Source organism: Babylonia areolata, chromosome 33, assembly GCF_041734735.1.
Source record: "Babylonia areolata isolate BAREFJ2019XMU chromosome 33, ASM4173473v1, whole genome shotgun sequence".
In the NCBI taxonomy this organism is placed as follows: domain Eukaryota; kingdom Metazoa; phylum Mollusca; class Gastropoda; order Neogastropoda; family Buccinidae; genus Babylonia; species Babylonia areolata.
In genome coordinates, this window is record NC_134908.1 from 989,745 (window position 1) to 1,009,157 (window position 19,413).

At 42.3% G+C, this 19,413-nt stretch overlaps 1 protein-coding gene across 1 annotated transcript in view; it reads left to right on the forward strand.

Moving 5' to 3' along the window:
• Positions 1-206: 206 nt before the first annotated feature.
• Positions 207-19,413, forward strand: part of LOC143277125 (pumilio homolog 1-like) — a 77,494-nt gene continuing 58,287 nt past the window's right edge. The window contains exons 1-8 of the mRNA XM_076581863.1: positions 207-224; positions 450-645; positions 914-988; positions 9,464-9,517; positions 15,495-15,618; positions 16,488-16,588; positions 17,736-17,857; positions 18,920-19,136. Coding sequence (XP_076437978.1) covers positions 460-645; positions 914-988; positions 9,464-9,517; positions 15,495-15,618; positions 16,488-16,588; positions 17,736-17,857; positions 18,920-19,136 — 879 coding nt within the window. The 5' untranslated portion in view covers positions 207-224; positions 450-459. The remainder of the gene's footprint in view (positions 225-449; positions 646-913; positions 989-9,463; positions 9,518-15,494; positions 15,619-16,487; positions 16,589-17,735; positions 17,858-18,919; positions 19,137-19,413) is intronic.

Consider the following 19,413-nt stretch of genomic DNA (forward strand, 5'->3'; position numbering starts at 1 on the left):
TTTCGACATTTATAAAAGAGGTCAAATATCATATTCCCTATGAAGAGCCCAGGAAATATGTGGTAAGTCATGCAAGTTGAAGTAATAACCGCGTTTGAAGAACACATGCTATTTGCGGTTTTGGAATTTTCGTTTCTGTGGACTGGACCAGATATCCGGAAACGCGACTTTTTCCAAAGCCTGTAGGCAACTTTTTCCTTCGCAGACGCCATCTTGGAAACACGGTGTGTGTGTTCAGAAATATATCGAGTCGCATCGAAGCGCTTGGCGACTTTGTGAATGTTTTGTTAGTACTCGGTGATACTAGACACATTTTACTATTATATTGTTTCTGAATTTATCCATGTGCATTTAAGGGAATTGTGCTTTTGTGATGTGAATATGTCAAATAGCGAGAAAACTCCCGCCAGATTTGTGCTTTGTTTACATCGATAATTGTGTTCTTGCAGAGATGTCGGGATGTCGTGGGACGACTCAGTAACGACGAGAGCGCAGAATATGGCGATGAGAACAAACCAAGTGAGGTCGCAAGATGATCACAGTGTAGAATACTATGGACGGCCACAAAATCAAATGTCCATGGGTTTCGGGTCGAGACGGGGTTGGGGGGTCAACTCCGGTATGGACGACAGCGTTCTGGGAGACGTAAGTATTCTTTGTTTAAAATTTTTATTTGTGTATTCTTTGTCGTGTATATATTCCTTGTGTGTAATATTGAACGTTTTCTTCTGCACGCAGACGTCAAAATGGTCTCTGACCAGTGCGGTCAGTGTTGAACGAAGATTCAAACAGACGCCTCGTCATTACGTTCGTTAGTCATACTCACAACAATCTTTCACAATGAAAACTCACAGAAAATAGGACATAGTCATGTTCAAAATAAATCATTCATTCATTTATTATTTTGTTTCAGGGGCGTGGATTATCGCAAGGAATGCACGAACTGGAAAGTCGAATTCATTCTATGGATTTGAACGGGCCGAGAGAGGTAAGGTTCAGCGGCCATGTTGTTTTCTGTCCCAGTCAGACAAAGCAAACAAAGCAGACCCCCTCTAACACCTCCCCCACTTCCGAAGAGAGGAGTGCAGCTACTTGAACCCAGGGGTGAACGGTTTGGGAAAGGGAGGGATGAAGTTCGGGCAGTGGGAAAACCCTTGTTAGCTGTCTTAACGTGATTTCTGCATGCTAGTGTGATGCACTGCTGTTATAGTGTCAGAAGCTTTTGTTTATTTTTTAGGTCAGTCAATTCGCCTGTTGTGTGGTCTTCATGGTAAACTTAAGTGAAGTTTCACCCCTGTGTCAGTACTCATTTCTATTGGTTTTATTGAAGTTGTAGCCTAAAACAGATGTGGTTTTATATTTTCAAGAAAATTGTGTAAAAATGAAACGACAAAAAATCAAAAGTTGTAGTATCACAATATCTTTCTGATATTGTTAACATGGTTTAGTGCAGCAACTTTCTCTTCATTCCCATCGTCACCTCTTCATTAAAAAAAAAAAAAAGAAAAAAAGGGGGGGGGGGGTCTTATTTTTCTTTAGTCAAGTATAATGTTAAAAAAAAAAAAAAGAAAAAAAGATATATAAAGCAAGCTGTTTTTCTTGAAAGTTTTGGAACGTGTACTGTTGGGCCTCTTGATGAAGGAAAATTGACAGACAGTCAGCTTTATGCATATTATAAAGCGTCCAAGCCAGAATATGGTGATGAAGAGAGGAAAAGGTTGAAACATTTTTTAGATATGGCCATAAAATTTGCCCTGATATGAGAAGCTTGAATGGAGAGGTCTGTCTTTAGTGGTACAGTTCACATTCCAGCACACAACTTTTGGTTCAGTGAAAACTTTTTTAGGAAAAAATACAATTTTTATTAATTGATTTTGGCACTCTCGCTCTTATTTTCTTTCTCTCCAAGTCCAACCTTTGTTTTGATGTCAAATAAAATTTCAGTGCTTTACTCGCCACTGTGGCAAAGTGGGTAACGTCATAGACTGATAACTGGGAGGAGGCTGGTTTGAGCACCATCAGCTTTTTTTGTTTTGTTTGGTACATGACTGGTTCCTCCTCAGAACTGAGTCAGCGTCTCTGTGCTCACAGTCAATAATCTACCGCTTCATGTATGCTTATTTTGGAGTATTAAATTTCCTGACCAACACTGTAGCCATTGCAGGCATCTGTACCCCTAAGGCCTGGTTGATGTTGGTATATATTGTGAAAGGAAGTGTTGGCCTTGCCAAGTAGTTCCTATAATCTAAACTATATTTGACAAAAACGTAATAGTTGACAAATTTCTCTGGACACTTGCTAGATGTGTTGCTGCATGCAGTGTGCTCTGTATGTGTGTTTCTCGTGTTCCTGTGTGTAGCGTTTTAGGCTTCAGCATGTTAGTGTTGGTTATCTTTTTACAGGGCTTCTGATGAAAGATCTTTGGGGTCCTAGGAACTTTTTACTGTTATTTTGAGTGGTCCCACACGACCTTTAAAGGGTCACTCTTTAAGTCTAATGCTGCACATTTTGACACAAGTCTACATTGCTGCACACAAAGAAAAGCTGGTGAACTCTGGTAGTTTCTAGTTTTCTCAGCCAATAAATGGACTCCCAGATTTCCATGGAAGCAGTAAATCCATGAGGAGGATAAGGAATAATGGGGATTGGGTGCTTCAGGTAGAGGAATGGACACAACTTCTCTTCATATCAGACAAACCTTGCTGCAGAGAAACTGCGAAACAAAATTTTCAGTTTTAAGGTGTTGGTTCTGGAAAATTTCAGGTGGTCCTAGGGATCTGTGTGATAAACACTTAGTGCATCCTTTACATTTTCAAAGCATCTGGGATGTGCATTATCAGAAGCCCTAAGTGCTCTGGTGTGTTTCTCCTGTTCCTGTGAGTAGCGTTTCACTGGCTTAACCATGCTGTTAGTTTTGTTTGTCTTTCTTCCTTCAGTCGTGTCTCACTTTGCTTTATGTCTGATTAATAATAATAATGATGCGTGTGGTTGTCTGTCTTCGTTTTGTATAAAATCAAAGAAAAATTGATACATACATGTGTAACTTAAACTTTAATATTTATAGTAATGATATGACTTTCATTACATGTGTTCTTTCTTTTTTTCTTTTTCAATATTACAGATATTGTACGGTATGCCAGAAAAAGGAATGGCAAAATTCTTGTTTCTTCCCCTCCACTTCTCTGTGTGACTGACAGAGTGAACATCCATGCCTTGTTGTGAACACTAGTGGATACTGCCAAAGGAATGAAAAAGAAAAGAAAAAATAATAAGGATATGCAATATTTATGAATATTGCTGGAAATACCATTGATAGGACTAATTATCACACTCACATGACAAATGTCTGTAGCAGTTTTCCATTGTCTGCATTCTACTCAGTCATTGAAAGCAAATGAGCCCAAATCATGCTGTGCATAACACAAGCAGTCTGTGGTCCTTGTGGGAAGGTCAGCACTTCTTGATATTCAGACTTTGTCTCTCAGTCACACACACATACGCTTCCTTTCAACTAATTCAAGCAAACTTTGAAACAAAATTCAGAACTTGGGTTTGGTTCAGGACACCATTGGGTCATTTGACAGATTCACCACCAAATCAGTGGATCATTTTCAAAATTAATGGTACTGGAACCCCCCCCCCCCCCCCCCCCCCACCCCCTATTCTTAGGACCCTGGCACCCCATGAGGCCACCATACACCCTAAAACTTTGTAATTTGTCCATCACAGTGGCTATGTGGAGTGGTTCATATGTGTGTGTGGGTGTGCGTGTGACTATATGAAGAGACTTTGTGTTAATGTTTGCTGTGTCTTGATGAACATGGAAATCACAACGTAGTCGTTACTAGAATTTATTCTGCACTGTTGAAACAGACTGACTGTTGTGGACAGTGTTTCTAAAATTACAACACAGTCATTACTAGAATTTATTCTGCACTGTTGAAAGAGACTGACTTGTGGACAGTGAAAGGGAAAAGTAGAAACAAATGCAGAGCAGTGAAGGACATCACATCTGCTGTGTGTGTCACTTGATTTTAGGAAAGCGCTTCCTTTGCATTGTGGAAATAGTTCTTCACAGTTGAAAAAATGTCTATAAAATTTTCTGAACTACCATGCCCACATAATTGCAGTCCTGTGTTATTCTGTTTGTGTGAACACACAGGAAAAAGGTCAAATGCACTCTAAAGACTAAAGACTGTTATCTATGTCAGTATGTGTAAGTTTGATTTATTGAAACATGAACACTCGATCTTTCGTGACATTAGGCAGATCCTTTAAGCAGCATGCTTCACAATGCTGATTGTTCTTACAGTGAATTGTTATTGAAGCCATCCTCGGTTTGAATCGAGGAGAGGGGTAGGATGGTAGAAAGTTATTAAATTGGCATTGTATTCTGCAGAAGTTCACGGAACACAAGCGACAATGCTTTTGTGTAAACGCACTTCTTTTGGTTTCCAGGCGTGGAACAAGTTTTGATTTTCTTTCGCAGTTTTTTTGGGGGGATTAAAGCAGAGTAAGGCATTATTAGCTGTTTGATATAATTTTCCGCCAGTCCCTTTGAGATACTGAAAAGTTATAAATCTTGGGGGTCCCAGGGACTAGACCATGATTCTGGGGAGGCTGAGATAACCTTTACATTCATTCAAATGACATCAGCACTGGTACATGTGTATAGCAGGCATACTATGATACTCTGTGTCAAATGTCTGGGTATTGGGCCAGGAGGTGACAAAGGGAAACAACTCTTCTATGTACGTATTTCATGCAGTATCAGAAGCTCTGCTTGAGTGCGATAAGAGTTTTGTGAGAGTTATGCTCTTTGTCTTGTTTCAAACACAAGATTTGGTTGTTTTGGGGGTTTTTTGTGTTTTTTGTTTGTTTTTTTTGGCTTTCAGTGCTTGTTTACCTTTCTACCACAGTCTGGTTGACCCCCTTTTTTTTTTTAATATGTTTGATTTTTAGTGCTGGGACTTTTTTTTATGATAGCAGCAGATTTTGCACAAACATAAATTCCTGTTAAAGAAAAATAAAATTGATCACTTTATATTTCTGATTATTTGAACTGAAAATGAATCTAAAACAAACCAGCAGACAGGATGAGAGTTCTGCTTCTAAGCAGTTTGCCACAACTTTGCAGAGGCAGGAACAGAATTAGAAAGTTGCTGCTGCTTCAAAAGTCTTTTGGGGGGGTAAGGGGGGTGTGGGGTAATTGAAAGCAAAACATTGAGAACAATTTCATATGAACTCCTTCAGTGCCAAGCCTATTTTACTTTATGCTCAGTGGCATCTATTTGCCAAAGGATTTTTGCTCACAGAGAATAATAATGAAAAAGAATTTCAGTATGCCGACACAAAAAAAAAAAAAGTAGTAGAAATAACCTATTTAATTTTTAAAGGGAAATGAACTATCCAGTTATGACAATTTCGTATGAATTGATCTTGCGATAGGAAAACTACCATTCACATAAGGAAATAGCTGTCCTGGGTCAATGTTTTCTGCACAGCGGATGGGGAAGGAAATTTTCATCCTGGAGCTCTGAAGGTTAAAGATTTACTCAATTAGGCAATATTGTAGTCTTTTTATTATTTGTTTGTAATAAGTTCCATTGTTCATTTTGACAGCAAGTTTTTGTGATAATGGTACAATGTTTCCCTTTGGCAAAGGCCATTATATCACTATTAATTATTAAAATTATTTATTATTACAAGAGGCATGGGGAGGAGGCCGCTTTGTATGCTGCCACAAAACAGATTGTGCGTCAACATGGAAAACACTGCTTCATGGAACACACTGAACAGTTCTCCAAGCACAGAAAGGGGTAGCTACAGACACTGCTTCATGGAACACACTGAACAGTTCTCCAAGCACAGAAAGGGGTAGCTACAGACACTGCTTCATAGAACACACTGAACAGTTCTCCCAGCACAGAAAGGGGTAGCTACAGACACTGCTTCATGGAACACACTGAACAGTTCTCCCAGCACAGAAAGGGGTAGCTACAGACATTGCTTCATGGAACACACTGAACAGTTCTCCAAGCACAGAAAGGGGTAGCTACTGACACTGCTTCATGGAACACACTGAACAGTTCTCCCAGCATAGAAAGGGGTAGCTACAGACACTGCTTCATAGAACACACTGAACAGTTCTCCAAGCATAGAAAGGGGTAGCTACAGACACTGCTTCATGGAACACACTGAACAGTTCTCCAAACATAGAAAGGGGTAGCTACTGACACTGCTTCATGGAACACACTGAACAGTTCTCCAAACATAGAAAGGGGTAGCTACAGACACTGCTTCATGGAACACACTGAACAGTTCTCCAAGCATAGAAAGGGGTAGCTACAGACACTGCTTCATGGAACACACTGAACAGTTCTCCAAACATAGAAAGGGGTAGCTACAGACACTGCTTCATGGAACACACTGAACAGTTCTCCAAGCACAGAAAGGGGTAGCTACAGACACTGCTTCATGGAACACACTGAACAGTTCTCCCAGCACAGAAAGGGGTAGCTACAGACACTGCTTCATGGAACACACTGAACAGTTCTCCAAGCACAGAAAGGGGTAGCTACAGACACTGCTTCATGGAACACACTGAACAGTTCTCCAAACATAGAAAGGGATAGCTACTGACACTGCTTCATGGAACACACTGAACAGTTCTCCCAGCACAGAAAGGGGTAGCTACAGACACTGCTTCATAGAACACACTGAACAGTTCTCCAAACATAGAAAGGGGTAGCTACAGACACTGCCTCATGGAACACACTGAACAGTTCTCCAAGCACAGAAAGGGGTAGCTACAGACATTGCTTCATGGAACACACTGAACAGTTCTCCAAGCATAGAAAGGGGTAGCTACAGACACTGCCTCATGGAACACACTGAACAGTTCTCCAAGCATAGAAAGGGGTAGCTACAGACACTGCTTCATGGAACACACTGAACAGTTCTCCAAGCATAGAAAGGGGTAGCTACAGACACTGCTTCATGGAACACACTGAACAGTTCTCCAAGCATAGAAAGGGGTAGCTACAGACACACAACTCTCAGGAGCCTTCCAGTTCTCTTTATCAACACTGATGAGTCATGCACTGGACCACATCCAGGGATGTGTAACACTGATATGTAGTGTTGTGTCTGGAAATGTCTGCAACTTCTTACCATTGTTTGTTGTTACTGATTACATGATGCCCAGCAGTGTATCATGAGGAAGTTAGATCACTTGTCTGGTATCTGGACAGATCAGATTCTGTGTGTATGTGTGTTTTTATCAACCCACAGATCAGATTCTGTGTGTGTATGTGTGTTTTTATCAACCCACAGATCAGATTTTGTGTGTGTGTGTGTTTTATCAACCCAGTGCTCTCCATTTATGTGCAGAACGCGTGTCAGTCTTTTACACTGGTATGTGTCATTCATGTACTTCCTGAATGTGTACACTATACTAGTATCACCAAGTGCTCCCCATTCGTGTGCAGAATGCGTGTCGTATCCACTGGTGTGTGTCATTCAGATACTGGTTCTGTTTACTTATTGAGCTTCCTGAATTTGTGTGTGTATGTCAAGCACTGTCAAGGAAAGTGTAGAGCACAGGGATGTGACAGAAATGTGATTTTCCATTCTTTGGGAAGGAGGTGTTGTCAAATGACTGTGACTGCCACACACACAACTTTTAAACATTTACTTTAGCATCTTTTTGGTTTGTCCTTTATAATGTCTGAATCTGTCGGTTTCATTTTGGCTTTGAGGGGATGCATTTGATGGAGTTGGAGAAAACTTGAACTTCTCTGCATTGTTTTTACTGGGTGTAGAAAGTAGAAACTTGAGGTTCGTAGTATTCGTAAAGAACTGTCTTTTGGGTGTGTTTGTGTCCGCACACAGTGTGTATGTGATTGTGTGCATATATCATTGTTCATGTATGCTTAACATTTTTTTTTTTTTTTTTTTTTAAGGGGAGGGGGGTTGTGGCTATATTACTGTAGTATTAGGTCACAGGTCCTTCTGGTACAGTACCAACTCAAGAGAAAAAAAAACGGGCCTGATAATTGCAAATGGTTGCATCCGTCCTGCACCTTTAACGTCTTGCATCCACACCAGTACACATGCTTGTTTAATTGCTGTTCTTACTCGTGCCTTGCATGCAGGTACCTGACCTGACCTTACCCCTTCCCTCCCATTCACACACACACACACACACACACACACACACAGTGCTACTCTGTAATTGTAATATCTACAATTGTACAAACCCGAGTGTCATCTGCTTGATTCTAGACTTGTCAGTCATTTCATCAAGCTTTAAATAAAAATTATTTGGTAATGTGTTTTATTTATTTGTTTTTATTATTATTATTATTATGACCTTAAAGAAAAATAAAACAAGTTTTAATATAAAAAAAAAAGGGGGGTGGGGGTGGGGGGATGTTATGCCCACATGCTCATGAAAGCAGGTAAGCGTATTAAAAAAAAAAATATTAAAAAAAAATTACCCAAGATATTACTGTGAGGGGAAGTAAAACACCCCAAACTTCAGACAAAGGATGGTGTTCCAGTTCTCAAAGCACAGTGGCTTTCATTTCCTTTTGACCGCTGTGAAAAGTGACTTGCATTCGGCATGTATTCGCTATGAAAAACAATGTGTCGACCAGTATCACTGAGGTCAGGAAGACCTAGCTATCCAAACTGCGCATGGCTGCCATTTTGTACACAATAAAAATTTTGTACACAGTAAAACTAAAAGTGGTCAGACGTTAACCCTCCTGTGTATGTACTGTTTACTAATTAATGTGCTTTGAAATCAGTCACTTATGAAACTTTCTAGTATATAGTTTGCTCATATTATACTTCTCAAGGTAGTATATAGTTTGCTCATGTTATACTTCTCAAGGTAGCATATGCTTTGCTTATGTTATACTTCTCAAGGCTGCCCTTACAGTTCGGGAAACCATAATCAGTATTTTATATCTGGATGCTTTCAGCTAAATCAGAATCCACCTTTTTTCCCACCCTCCCTCCCCTATGTCAGTGCACACATTAATGTTTTTTTTTTATGAATGCATTCTCAAAAAACACTCAAAATAAGGCTAATGAATTTGATTCTTTTAGTTGAACATAAAACAAAGCGCGCGCGCACACACACACACACACACGCACACACACACACACACACACACACACACACACACACACACACACACACACACACTGACAAAGTCAAATTTAAAGTAAGTTGTGTAGATTGATTACGACCAATACGAGTTCAATCCCAGACAGGACAAGTGGGTTGTTTTTGTTTGTTTGTTTTTTTCTTTCGGAAAGGGAGGAATGATAGGGTGCATTTTTCTGCTCTGTGTTGTGAATACAGTGTGTGTGTGTGTGCAATTTGTGTGTGTGTGTGTGTGTGCAATAACCCCATTCCATGTGACGCTGATTGCATGCGTTATTGGTGTAGACTGTGCGACAGGGTGAGGCAGCATGGGCCAGCAGAGCAGATGCACAGTGGCAGGTGAGGCTCTGGGAGGATGACTTTAGTTTATTTAATTAGTCCTTGTTTAGACGATGCCTTTGGTTTATTTAATTAGCCCTTGTTTAGATGATGCCTTCAGTTTAATTGGTTCTTGTTTTAGAGCTGTTGTTGTTAGTGAAAGCCTTGGTTCCTACACCCTCCTCTTGTCTGACACTTCTGTTACTGTGGTGGTGTCTTTCTTTGGGGTGGTGTTGGTTTTTTGTCTGCCTGTAAGACAAGGTGGTGTGCTCTTGGCACCAGATCTTGATGAATTGGTTGGTTGGTTGGTGGTTATTAACCTTGAATTTATTGATAACCATGCATACATTAGACATCTGTAACTAAAAGGGGGTATTGTTTTTTTAAAATGTGACTTATGTTGAGTTTACAGATGAATGAATTGTGATTGCTGGTTTTTTGTTGTTGTTTTGTTATTTTCTTTGGTTTTCAGCAGTCCTTCCTAAAGGTAATGTTTCAGTATTCAGCAACTGAGTTTGACAGTGAATTCAGTTGTTTAAAAAAAAAAAAAAGCAAGAACAGCAACCACCACCACCATGATTTCAGTTGACAAGGAGGAAGGTAGTGAGTGATGCAGAACAATCATGGTGATTGAGTGATGTGTGTATAGTGTCAGGGGACGAAGCTGTGATGTTTTTCCCTGAGTGATGTGTGTATAGTGTCAGGGGACGAAGCAGTGATGTTTTTTCCTGAGTGATGTGTGTATACTGTCAGGGGATGAAGCTGTGATGTTTTTTCCTGAGTGATGTGTGTATAGTGTCAGGGGACGAAGCAGTGATGTTTTTTCCTGAGTGATGTGTGTATAGTGTCAGGGGACGAAGCAGTGATGTTTTTCCTATCTACCACAGACTGGTGTTGAAAAAATAGAGGGGGTAGGTGGCAAGAAATAGTGTGATAAATAGTATGATATTCTTGTCAGGCAGTTAGATTTAAAGGGTTGTAACAGCCGTCTGGTCCATCTTGTTACCTGTAGGGCTGAAAGGGTTAATTGATGTGGGCTGTAACAAGTGCTTTGTGCACCATGTCACATTTGTAGGGCTGATGTGAAAGGGTTAATGGTGCCGTGTAATTCTTCATCATATCACATTACATGAGGGGCAGAAAGAGTTGATCAAATGGATATTTGTTGAGAAGGTTGCTTTGTGTGCATTGTCAGTGATGAGGGAAGGAAAGGGTTAATCTATATCTGCTGTGTAACTGCTTTGTTCTTTGTAGTTAAAAAGGGGTTATGAGTATCACACATTATATGTATGACAGAAAGGGTTAAAGATGGATGTTTGCTGTAACATCTGCTGTGTGGTTGTACACCATCATACATTGCATGAAGGGCAGAAATTATTAATGGGTGGTTGCACACCACATTATCGTATGTATCACACACATTTAGGACAGAAGAGGTTAAGGTATGTATGTATGCTGTAACAAGTGCCATGTACATTGTGTCAGAGATGTTGTAAAGTGATAGACATCACACGCATGTAGGGCAAAAAGGGTTAAGGTATGTATGTATGCTGTAAGTGTAACAAGTGCTGTGTACACTGTGTCAGAGATGTTATAAAGTGATAATCACACGCATGTAGGGCAAAAAGGGTCAAGGAATGTATGTATGCTGTAAGTGTAACAAGTGCTTTGTACACTCTGTCAGAGATGTTATAAAGTGATAGACATCACACGCATGTAGGGCAAAAAGGGTTAAGGTATGTATGTATGCTGTAAGTGTAACAAGTGCTGTGTACAGTGTGTCAGAGATGACACAGTGATTGAGGGCAGAAGGGGTTAAGGCAGTGTTGAAAGGACAGGGCTGTGTGGGCCATGTGATGAGGTGAAGTACATGAGGAAGTTACATTGTTGAGCTTCATGGCCAGGAAGTAAAATGTCGGACTTTTTTCCTTGTCTCGCCATGCTGCTGGGGTAGCTTAGTTTCTCAACCTTTGTTTGGCCAACAAGGAAGTATCTCTCAGGAAACTCCGATTATTGAACAAAGTGAAGATGTTTGTCACAGGACAAGTTAGCTTTCAGGACTAGTGAAACTGTGCACACTTTGTGGTGGTGGTGATGTTTCCCCCCGCCCCTCGGTTCAAACAAAGCCTGGTGGTCTCGAGCTGAGCAGATCTGCAGTTGCTGCTGTGATGGTTGGGATTGTGGACTGTGTTGGTTTGCTGACTTGATTTCCACTTCACCACTGTCAGTGCTTGCTTATCAGTAGATAGCATGTTTTCCCTGAAATCTCGAAAGAAGGTGAAACGTTGCAACAAGCAACAGAAAAACGGGGGGCTCGGCTGCCTAGGTTCCCCTTATACGTCTTCGTTATTCCCGACTGTGAATTCGGCTTTTGAAACAGCCTACATGGTTTTGATTGAAGATCCTTTGTATCCCTACGTGAGTATATTGTGTGGAGAGGCTGCAGCTAGCTACTGGTGAATATGTATGGTTGAAAGTGCTGGAATAAACATGGGACAGGAGTCTTGATTCATTCTGTAGATTAGGGGAGGGAGAGGGGGAGTGTGAATTGATATAGCAGTATTGATAGTCATCTTAACATGAAAATGTTTTGTTGTCAGGGTGTTTTATAATGATGGGGTTAGATGGGCGAAGTGCACCACTCAGCGCTAGGTCTGGATTGAGGGGGAGGGGGTTCAGAGGGAGGTGTTAACTTCACACGTTGACTTGCTGACAAGTTGAAATTGAAAACTGCACAGTCGTGGTCGTTGCTCTTCATCAGCTGCAGTCACTGAGTCAGTCTGGTGTACCAGCCACAGTGTAGTTGTCTTACTAAAATAACATAGTGTCAGTTTTGACACCTTGCCTTAAGCACTTGTGACACTGCATTATGCATTCTACATTTTGTAATCTGTACGTCAGATGACTCAGACTGGAAAAGTCTCTCTTTTTTTTCATCTTGGCGACTTGCTAAGTATTGTCTATAGCTGTGCATTATGATTGTATAAACATTTTAGCTCTTCTTCACAGCAGACTTTGTTTGATATCCCTTGATGTTTTTGGCTTGGAACATAAATCATAAAAATGGCTCTGAAATGCTTCAGATGAAGAATGAATCTGTCTTTCATTTCGATAAGACCAGTAACACTGTCAGTGCCATCTATGTCAGCTGATTGTACTAATTTGTAGGCTTGGAATAGAAATGGCTGTAAAATACTTAAAGCAAAGTGTGAGTCTGTCTTACAGTTTATAGAACTATGATCAATAAGAACAGTGAGACTGTCCATGTGGATGATGTCAGCTGATAGGAGCAGAAATAGGTGGTGATGAACTGTGTACATGAAGAAATCACCACTTTCCATCCTCCCTGGGAAATAATACTGAATTGAACTTTTAAAGGAATTGCTTCATGGGGAAAGTTTGGAAAGGCAAGAACAGGATAAAACGATGTTCAGCATATTATATATTTACAAGATATTTTACTCTCCAATAGTGCCATCCTTTTCGGCAGGATGCCTTTATCAAATGTTCTGGCACCCATTTTCTCAGTCCCTCCCATCCCAACCCCACCAACTTTTTTTTGTTTTTTTGTTTTTTTTTTTTTTTTTGCAGGTATATTCATGGAGGATCCTGATCATGGACACATCTTACCTAGTTTTCTTTTTCTCATATTTTGTTGTCTTGACCAACAGTGTGAGGCCATATTATGGTATGGTGTATCCTGGGGGAGAGACACTGTCTCACTCCACACAGGTGTCAGTGTGTACCTGATGAAGGTTAAAGGTGACTTGTGACCCAGTGTTCACTTGACCAACAGTGTGAGGCCATATTATGGTATGGTGTTTCCTGGGGGAGAGACACTGTCTCACTCCACACAGGTGTCAGTGTGCACCTGGGGAAGGTTAAAAGTGACTTGTGACCCAGTGTTCACTTGACCAACAGTGTGAGGCCATGTTATGGTATGGTGTTTCCTGGGGGAGAGACACTGTCTCACTCCACACAGGTGTCAGTGTGCACCTGGGGAAGGTTAAAAGTGACTTGTGACCCAGTGTTCACTTGACCAACAGTGTGAGGCCATGTTATGGTATGGTGTATCCTGGGGGAGAGACACTGTCTCACTCCACACAGGTGTCAGTGTGTACCTGATGAAGGTTAAAAGTGACTTGTGACCCAGTGTTCACTTGACCAGCAGTGTGAGGCCATGTTATGGTATGGTGTTTCCTGGGGGAGAGACACTGTCTCACTCCACACAGGTGTCAGTGTGTACCTGATGAAGGTTAAAAGTGACTTGTGACCCAGTGTTCACTTGACCAACAGTGTGAGGCCATGTTATGGTATGGTGTATCCTGGGGGAGAGACACTGTCTCACTCCACACAGGTGTCAGTGTGTACCTGATGAAGGTTAAAAGTGACTTGTGACCCAGTGTTCACTTGACCAACAGTGTGAGGCCATGTTATGGTATGGTGTTTCCTGGGGGAGAGACACTGCCTCACTCCACACAGGTGTCAGTGTGCACCTGATGAAGGTTAAAAGTGACTTGTGACCCAGTGTTCACTTGACCAACAGTGTGAGGCCATGTTATGGTATGGTGTTTCCTGGGGGAGAGACACTGTCTCACTCCACACAGGTGTCAGTGTGTACCTGATGAAGGTTAAAAGTGACTTGTGACCCAGTGTTCACTTGACCAACAGTGTGAGGCCATATTATGGTATGGTGTTTCCTGGGGGAGAGACACTGTCTCACTCCACACAGGTGTCAGTGTGCACCTGGGGAAGGTTAAAGGTGACTTGTGACCCAGTGTTCACTTGACCAACAGTGTGAGGCCATGTTATGGTATGGTGTATCCTGGGGGAGAGACACTGTCTCACTCCACACAGGTGTCAGTGTGTACCTGATGAAGGTTAAAAGTGACTTGTGACCCAGTGTTCACTTGACCAGCAGTGTGAGGCCATGTTATGGTATGGTGTTTCCTGGGGGAGAGACACTGTCTCACTCCACACAGGTGTCAGTGTGTACCTGATGAAGGTTAAAAGTGACTTGTGACCCAGTGTTCACTTGACCAGCAGTGTGAGGCCATGTTATGGTATGGTGTTTCCTGGGGGAGAGACACTGCCTCACTCCACACAGGTGTCAGTGTGTACCTGATGAAGGTTAAAAGTGACTTGTGACCCAGTGTTCACTTGACCAACAGTGTGAGGCCATGTTATGGCATGGTGTTTCCTGGGGGAGAGACACTGTCTCACTCCACACAGGTGTCAGTGTGCACCTGGGGAAGGTTAAAGGTGACTTGTGACCCAGTGTTCACTTGACCAGCAGTGTGAGGCCATGTTATGGTATGGTGTTTCCTGGGGGAGAGACACTGTCTCACTCCACACAGGTGTCAGTGTGTACCTGGGGAAGGTTAAAAGTGACTTGTGACCCAGTGTTCACTTGACCAACAGTGTGAGGCCATGTTATGGTATGGTGTATCCTGGGGGAGAGACACTGCCTCACTCCACACAGGTGTCAGTGTGTACCTGATGAAGGTTAAAAGTGACTTGTGACCCAGTGTTCACTTGACCAACAGTGTGAGGCCATGTTATGGTATGGTGTTTCCTGGGGGAGAGACACTGCCTCACTCCACACAGGTGTCAATGTGTACCTGGGGAAGGTGAAAGTGGTGGGCAGGAGGAGAGGAGTGGGACCTGTACGACTGATACAGTGGATATGAATTCACTGCATTGATGGCTGTTAAAGGCTGTTGGACTGATACAGTGGATATGAATTCACTGCATTGATGGCTGTTAAAGGCTGTTGGACTGATACAGTGGATATGAATTCACTGCATTGATGGCTGTAAAAGGCTGTTGGACTGATACAGTGGATATGAATTCACTGCATTGATGGCTGTAAAAGGCTGTTGGACTGATACAGTGGATATGAATTCACTGCATTGATGGCTGTAAAAGGCTGTTGGACTTAACCTTTTTATTGTTACTGTTGTTGTTTAATTCCCTCTGTGTGTGTGTGTGTGTGCAGAATGTGCACGTCAGCAAGAAGATGTGGAGCCTGGACGACAGCAACAAGCCAGACAACAGAGGCTATGCTGCCTGGGGTCACCGTGACGACAGTGGCTGGGGAGGAGCACCTGCTGGAATGTCACGTGAGTGCTGGGCCTTTGGTCTCTGCTGGTGCTAGTTTCAGAGATGCTAACTGTTCGATTTCGCCATATTTTGTTGCGCTGAGTCGCAGTTTGTTACGATGTTACGTCAGTGTCAAAATTGCGCCCACAAGTTCATTTTCAACTAAATAGCATGGTCACATGCTTACCTGCCGTAACATAACCCAGATGCTCTGGATCTGTCAGTCATAAGGCTGGGGCAGTCACTACCAACCTTGGTCTCAAGTGACGATGCTCAGCTAATGACGCAAGTGTTAACATTGTAGCAGCATTGAGTGGACCAATCAGCTTAATTGTAGCAGTTACACTGTGCTGCAAGTAGGCCCAAGTGTTCGTATGCCTTGTAGATAATGTACGTTTGCTGATGTTGCTCAGAGTCTTGAGTGTTCCTACCAGATTCAAAATGTTCCTACCAAATGGAGTGGATTTTTTATGAGATATTTCATTTGGGATGGGAGGGGTGGAGTATTTTGTATGCGGGAATGAAGTTTTAATGATTGGTGGTAGGTTGTGAAAAAAACTTTTTTTTCTTGTGGTTATGTTGATATTACGTTCGTTTCTGCAATGGGGTTAATGATTTCATTCCACACAAGAGGCCATTTTGTTTAATGAAAAACTAAAATTTGATTGGATGATTGTTTTGAAGAAATAGATTGAATATTTGGGGATGTCAGAATTAAGCTTTTTCTTGCTTGTTCATGGCTGGTAGTGTGTGTGTTGTGAATGTAAATAGTCAGTGTGTATCACTGTGTGTGTGCATGTGTGTGCGTTCCTTTTGTCATGTGTGTGGGTCACACTGTGTGTGCGTGCGTGCACTGTGTTTAATTCAGTACTCTCTGTCTGTCTCACAGAAACGGGCTCATTGGGCCTCAACATGGCAGAGTTTGTGCTGGGAGGGTCTCCGACAAACCGCAGCAACATTGTAGACAGAAACAGGATGACTGGAGCTTTTGTAATACTGCACTCTCTCTCTCTACCCCCTCTCTCTCTCCCCCTTCTCCGTTTCTCTCTCTCTCTCCCCTCTCTTGTGAGACTGCTCTCTCTCTCTCTCTCCCTTTCTCACCCCCCTCCCTTTCTCACCCCCCTCTCTCTCGTGAGACTGCTCTCTCTCTCTACCCCCTCTCTCTCTCCCCCTTCTCCGTTTCTCTCTCTCCCCTCTCTTGTGAGACTGCTCTCTCTCTCTCTCCCCCTCCCTCCCTTTCTCACCCCCCTCTCTCCCTTTCTCACCCCCCTCTCTCTCTCGTGAGACTGCTCTCTCTCTCTCCCCTCTCTCTCTCCCTGTCCCTCTCTCTCTCCTTTCTCTCTGTCTTTTGCTGTCTCTCTCTCTTCCTCTCATCGTCTGTTTCAGGAGCCACAGCAGTTATGGTTTTTGTGGTCATTAAAGGTTTAGGGAAGTTACTTAGAGAAAATGAGGTACCACAAATTAGGCCTTGGAAGTCCGTAATTAAACTGACTTTGATTTGTAGAAATTAATACATTTGATGTTGCCCCAAAAAGAGAAGGAAAAATTAAGCATTGAAACATCTTTGCAGTCATATCTCCTGGGGAAGAAATAAAAGTTAAAATACAATTCTTGCAAAATCGGATGGTCAGAGTAGTGTACTATTGCTTTCAGGCAAAATCATTTTCAGATTTATTTCCTTTTATGTTATGGCACAAAAGCCAGGCATTTACCGCAAATTTGAATTGTCACTGGAAGATGGAAATGTAGTCTGGTTGGGTCATAATAGTTTGTTAAAAGTCTGTAAATTTCCTTTCCCTGGGGGTAGGGGGGGGGGGGGGGGATTGGAATGTCCGTTTTTTAGTACAAGCCCTGCAGATTGATGAAGGGAAGTGCCCCCGAAAACAGAGTATGGCTGCCTACATGGCAGGGGTAAAAACGGGCGTACACAAAAAAGCCCGCTCGTTTACATACAAATGAATGTGGGAGTTGCAGCCCACAATTGAAGAAGAAAAAGATGATGGAGGGAGGCAAACAGCTTGGTAGTTAGAGTGGTGGTTACTGAGGGTGGAAGGTGACACAGTGATGTGCTGTGTGTGTTGCAGAGTGGTGGTTACTGAGGACTATAAGTAACGCTGTGATGCACTGTGTGTTGCAGGGCCCAGTGCCGGAGGTGGAGGAGAAGAAGGAGAAGACACCGTCACCCTTTGAGGAGGGGGAGGACAAAGACCTTCAGGCGAACGGCATCATGCAGAATGGTCTGGAGGACGCTGGGTTCAGGTGGGTTTTGGGACAGGATGGGTCTTAGAAAGAGGAGAGCTGTGTCATGAAACAAAAACAAGCCATTGATGGTGTGCTGTTTACAGAACAACTTTTATTTTATTTTATTTTTTCGGTTTGAAAGGTTTTTCTTTATTTTTTATTTTTTGTTTTTTGCTGTTGCCCATCATTTCTGCTGTTGTAGTAATGGTATTGCTTCCAGGCCGCCCATTCAGAGTCCCCCATATATGGCCACACTAATGTTTCTCTACCTCAGCCTCAGCATTAGCTGTCCATAGGAACTGTTTTGTTTTCTTGATAATTTCTGCAAGATAAGTGTTCTCCTGTGAACCTGACTGTGATTTTCTTTGGTCACATCTGAAGGGTCCCTGTAAAATCTCTGCAAGATTAGTGTTTTCCTGGGAACCTCATGATGAAATTTTCTTGATAAAATCTTTCTTCAAGATTAGGGTGTTCTGTAAGCCTGACAGTGGAATTTTCATGGTAAATTCTTTTTGCAAGATAACGGCGTTCTCCTGTAAACCTGAGGATGGAATTTTCATGGTAAAATCTTTCTTCAAGATTAGGGTGTTCTGTAAGCCTGACAATGGAATTTTCATGGTAAATTCTTTTTGCAAGATAACGGCGTTCTCCTGTAAACCTGAGGATGGAATTTTCATGGTAAAATCTTTCTGCAAGATAAAGGCACTTTCCTGTAAGCCTGACAAAGGTATTTTCTTGGTAAAATCTTTCTGCAAGACAACAAGTGTTCTGTAAACCAGAGGATGGGATTTTCTTGGTAAGATCTTTCTGCAAATAAGTGTCCTGTCAACCTGATGGAATTTTCTTTGGTCACATCATCAGGATCCCTGTCAAATCTATTGGCAAGATAACAGCACTGCAAACCTGCCAGTGAAATTTGCATGGAGAAAACTTCCTGCGATGTTCTTTCAACCTGACAATGGAATTTCCTTTTTGTCACACCTGTAGGATCCCTGTAAAATCTTTCCGCAAGATAACAGTGTCCTATGACCCTGTGACACCATGGCCCACGTCCCCTCAGACACAACGTGTGTCCTACAGAGGGGGCAGTCGCCAGAACTCCCCCAACGGGGGCGAGGTGGGCGGGCTGCGGACGGAGGCCGACTTCCTGGACAGCCAGGGTCTGGGTCAGCAAGGCTTCCAGCTGGACCCCAACCTGAACCAGTTCAACCACATGGCCATCGACCCCATGAGCTTCGACTACACCCAGGTGCTGCCCTCTGTGGACAGCCCCAACTTCAACATGGACTACTCACAGGTGAGCACAGTTTGTCGGCTTTTTTTTTTTTGGTAACTTTTTCCTACAGTTTATAGAAGTTTTAAACTTAAGCGTGTTGACCTGTTTTTTTCCCCCACTCAGTCTCACAGTTTAAAGGCGTTAACGGTTTTTAGATTTTTGGGTACTGTTTTTTCCCCTAAGTCTTCTTTTAAAAAAAAAAAAAAAAAAAAACCAAAAAAAACAACAACAAAAACCAGTGGTTTTTAACTTTTGCTCGTGGATGTAGCAGATTACGGTTCATGCAAGAGGCATAAGT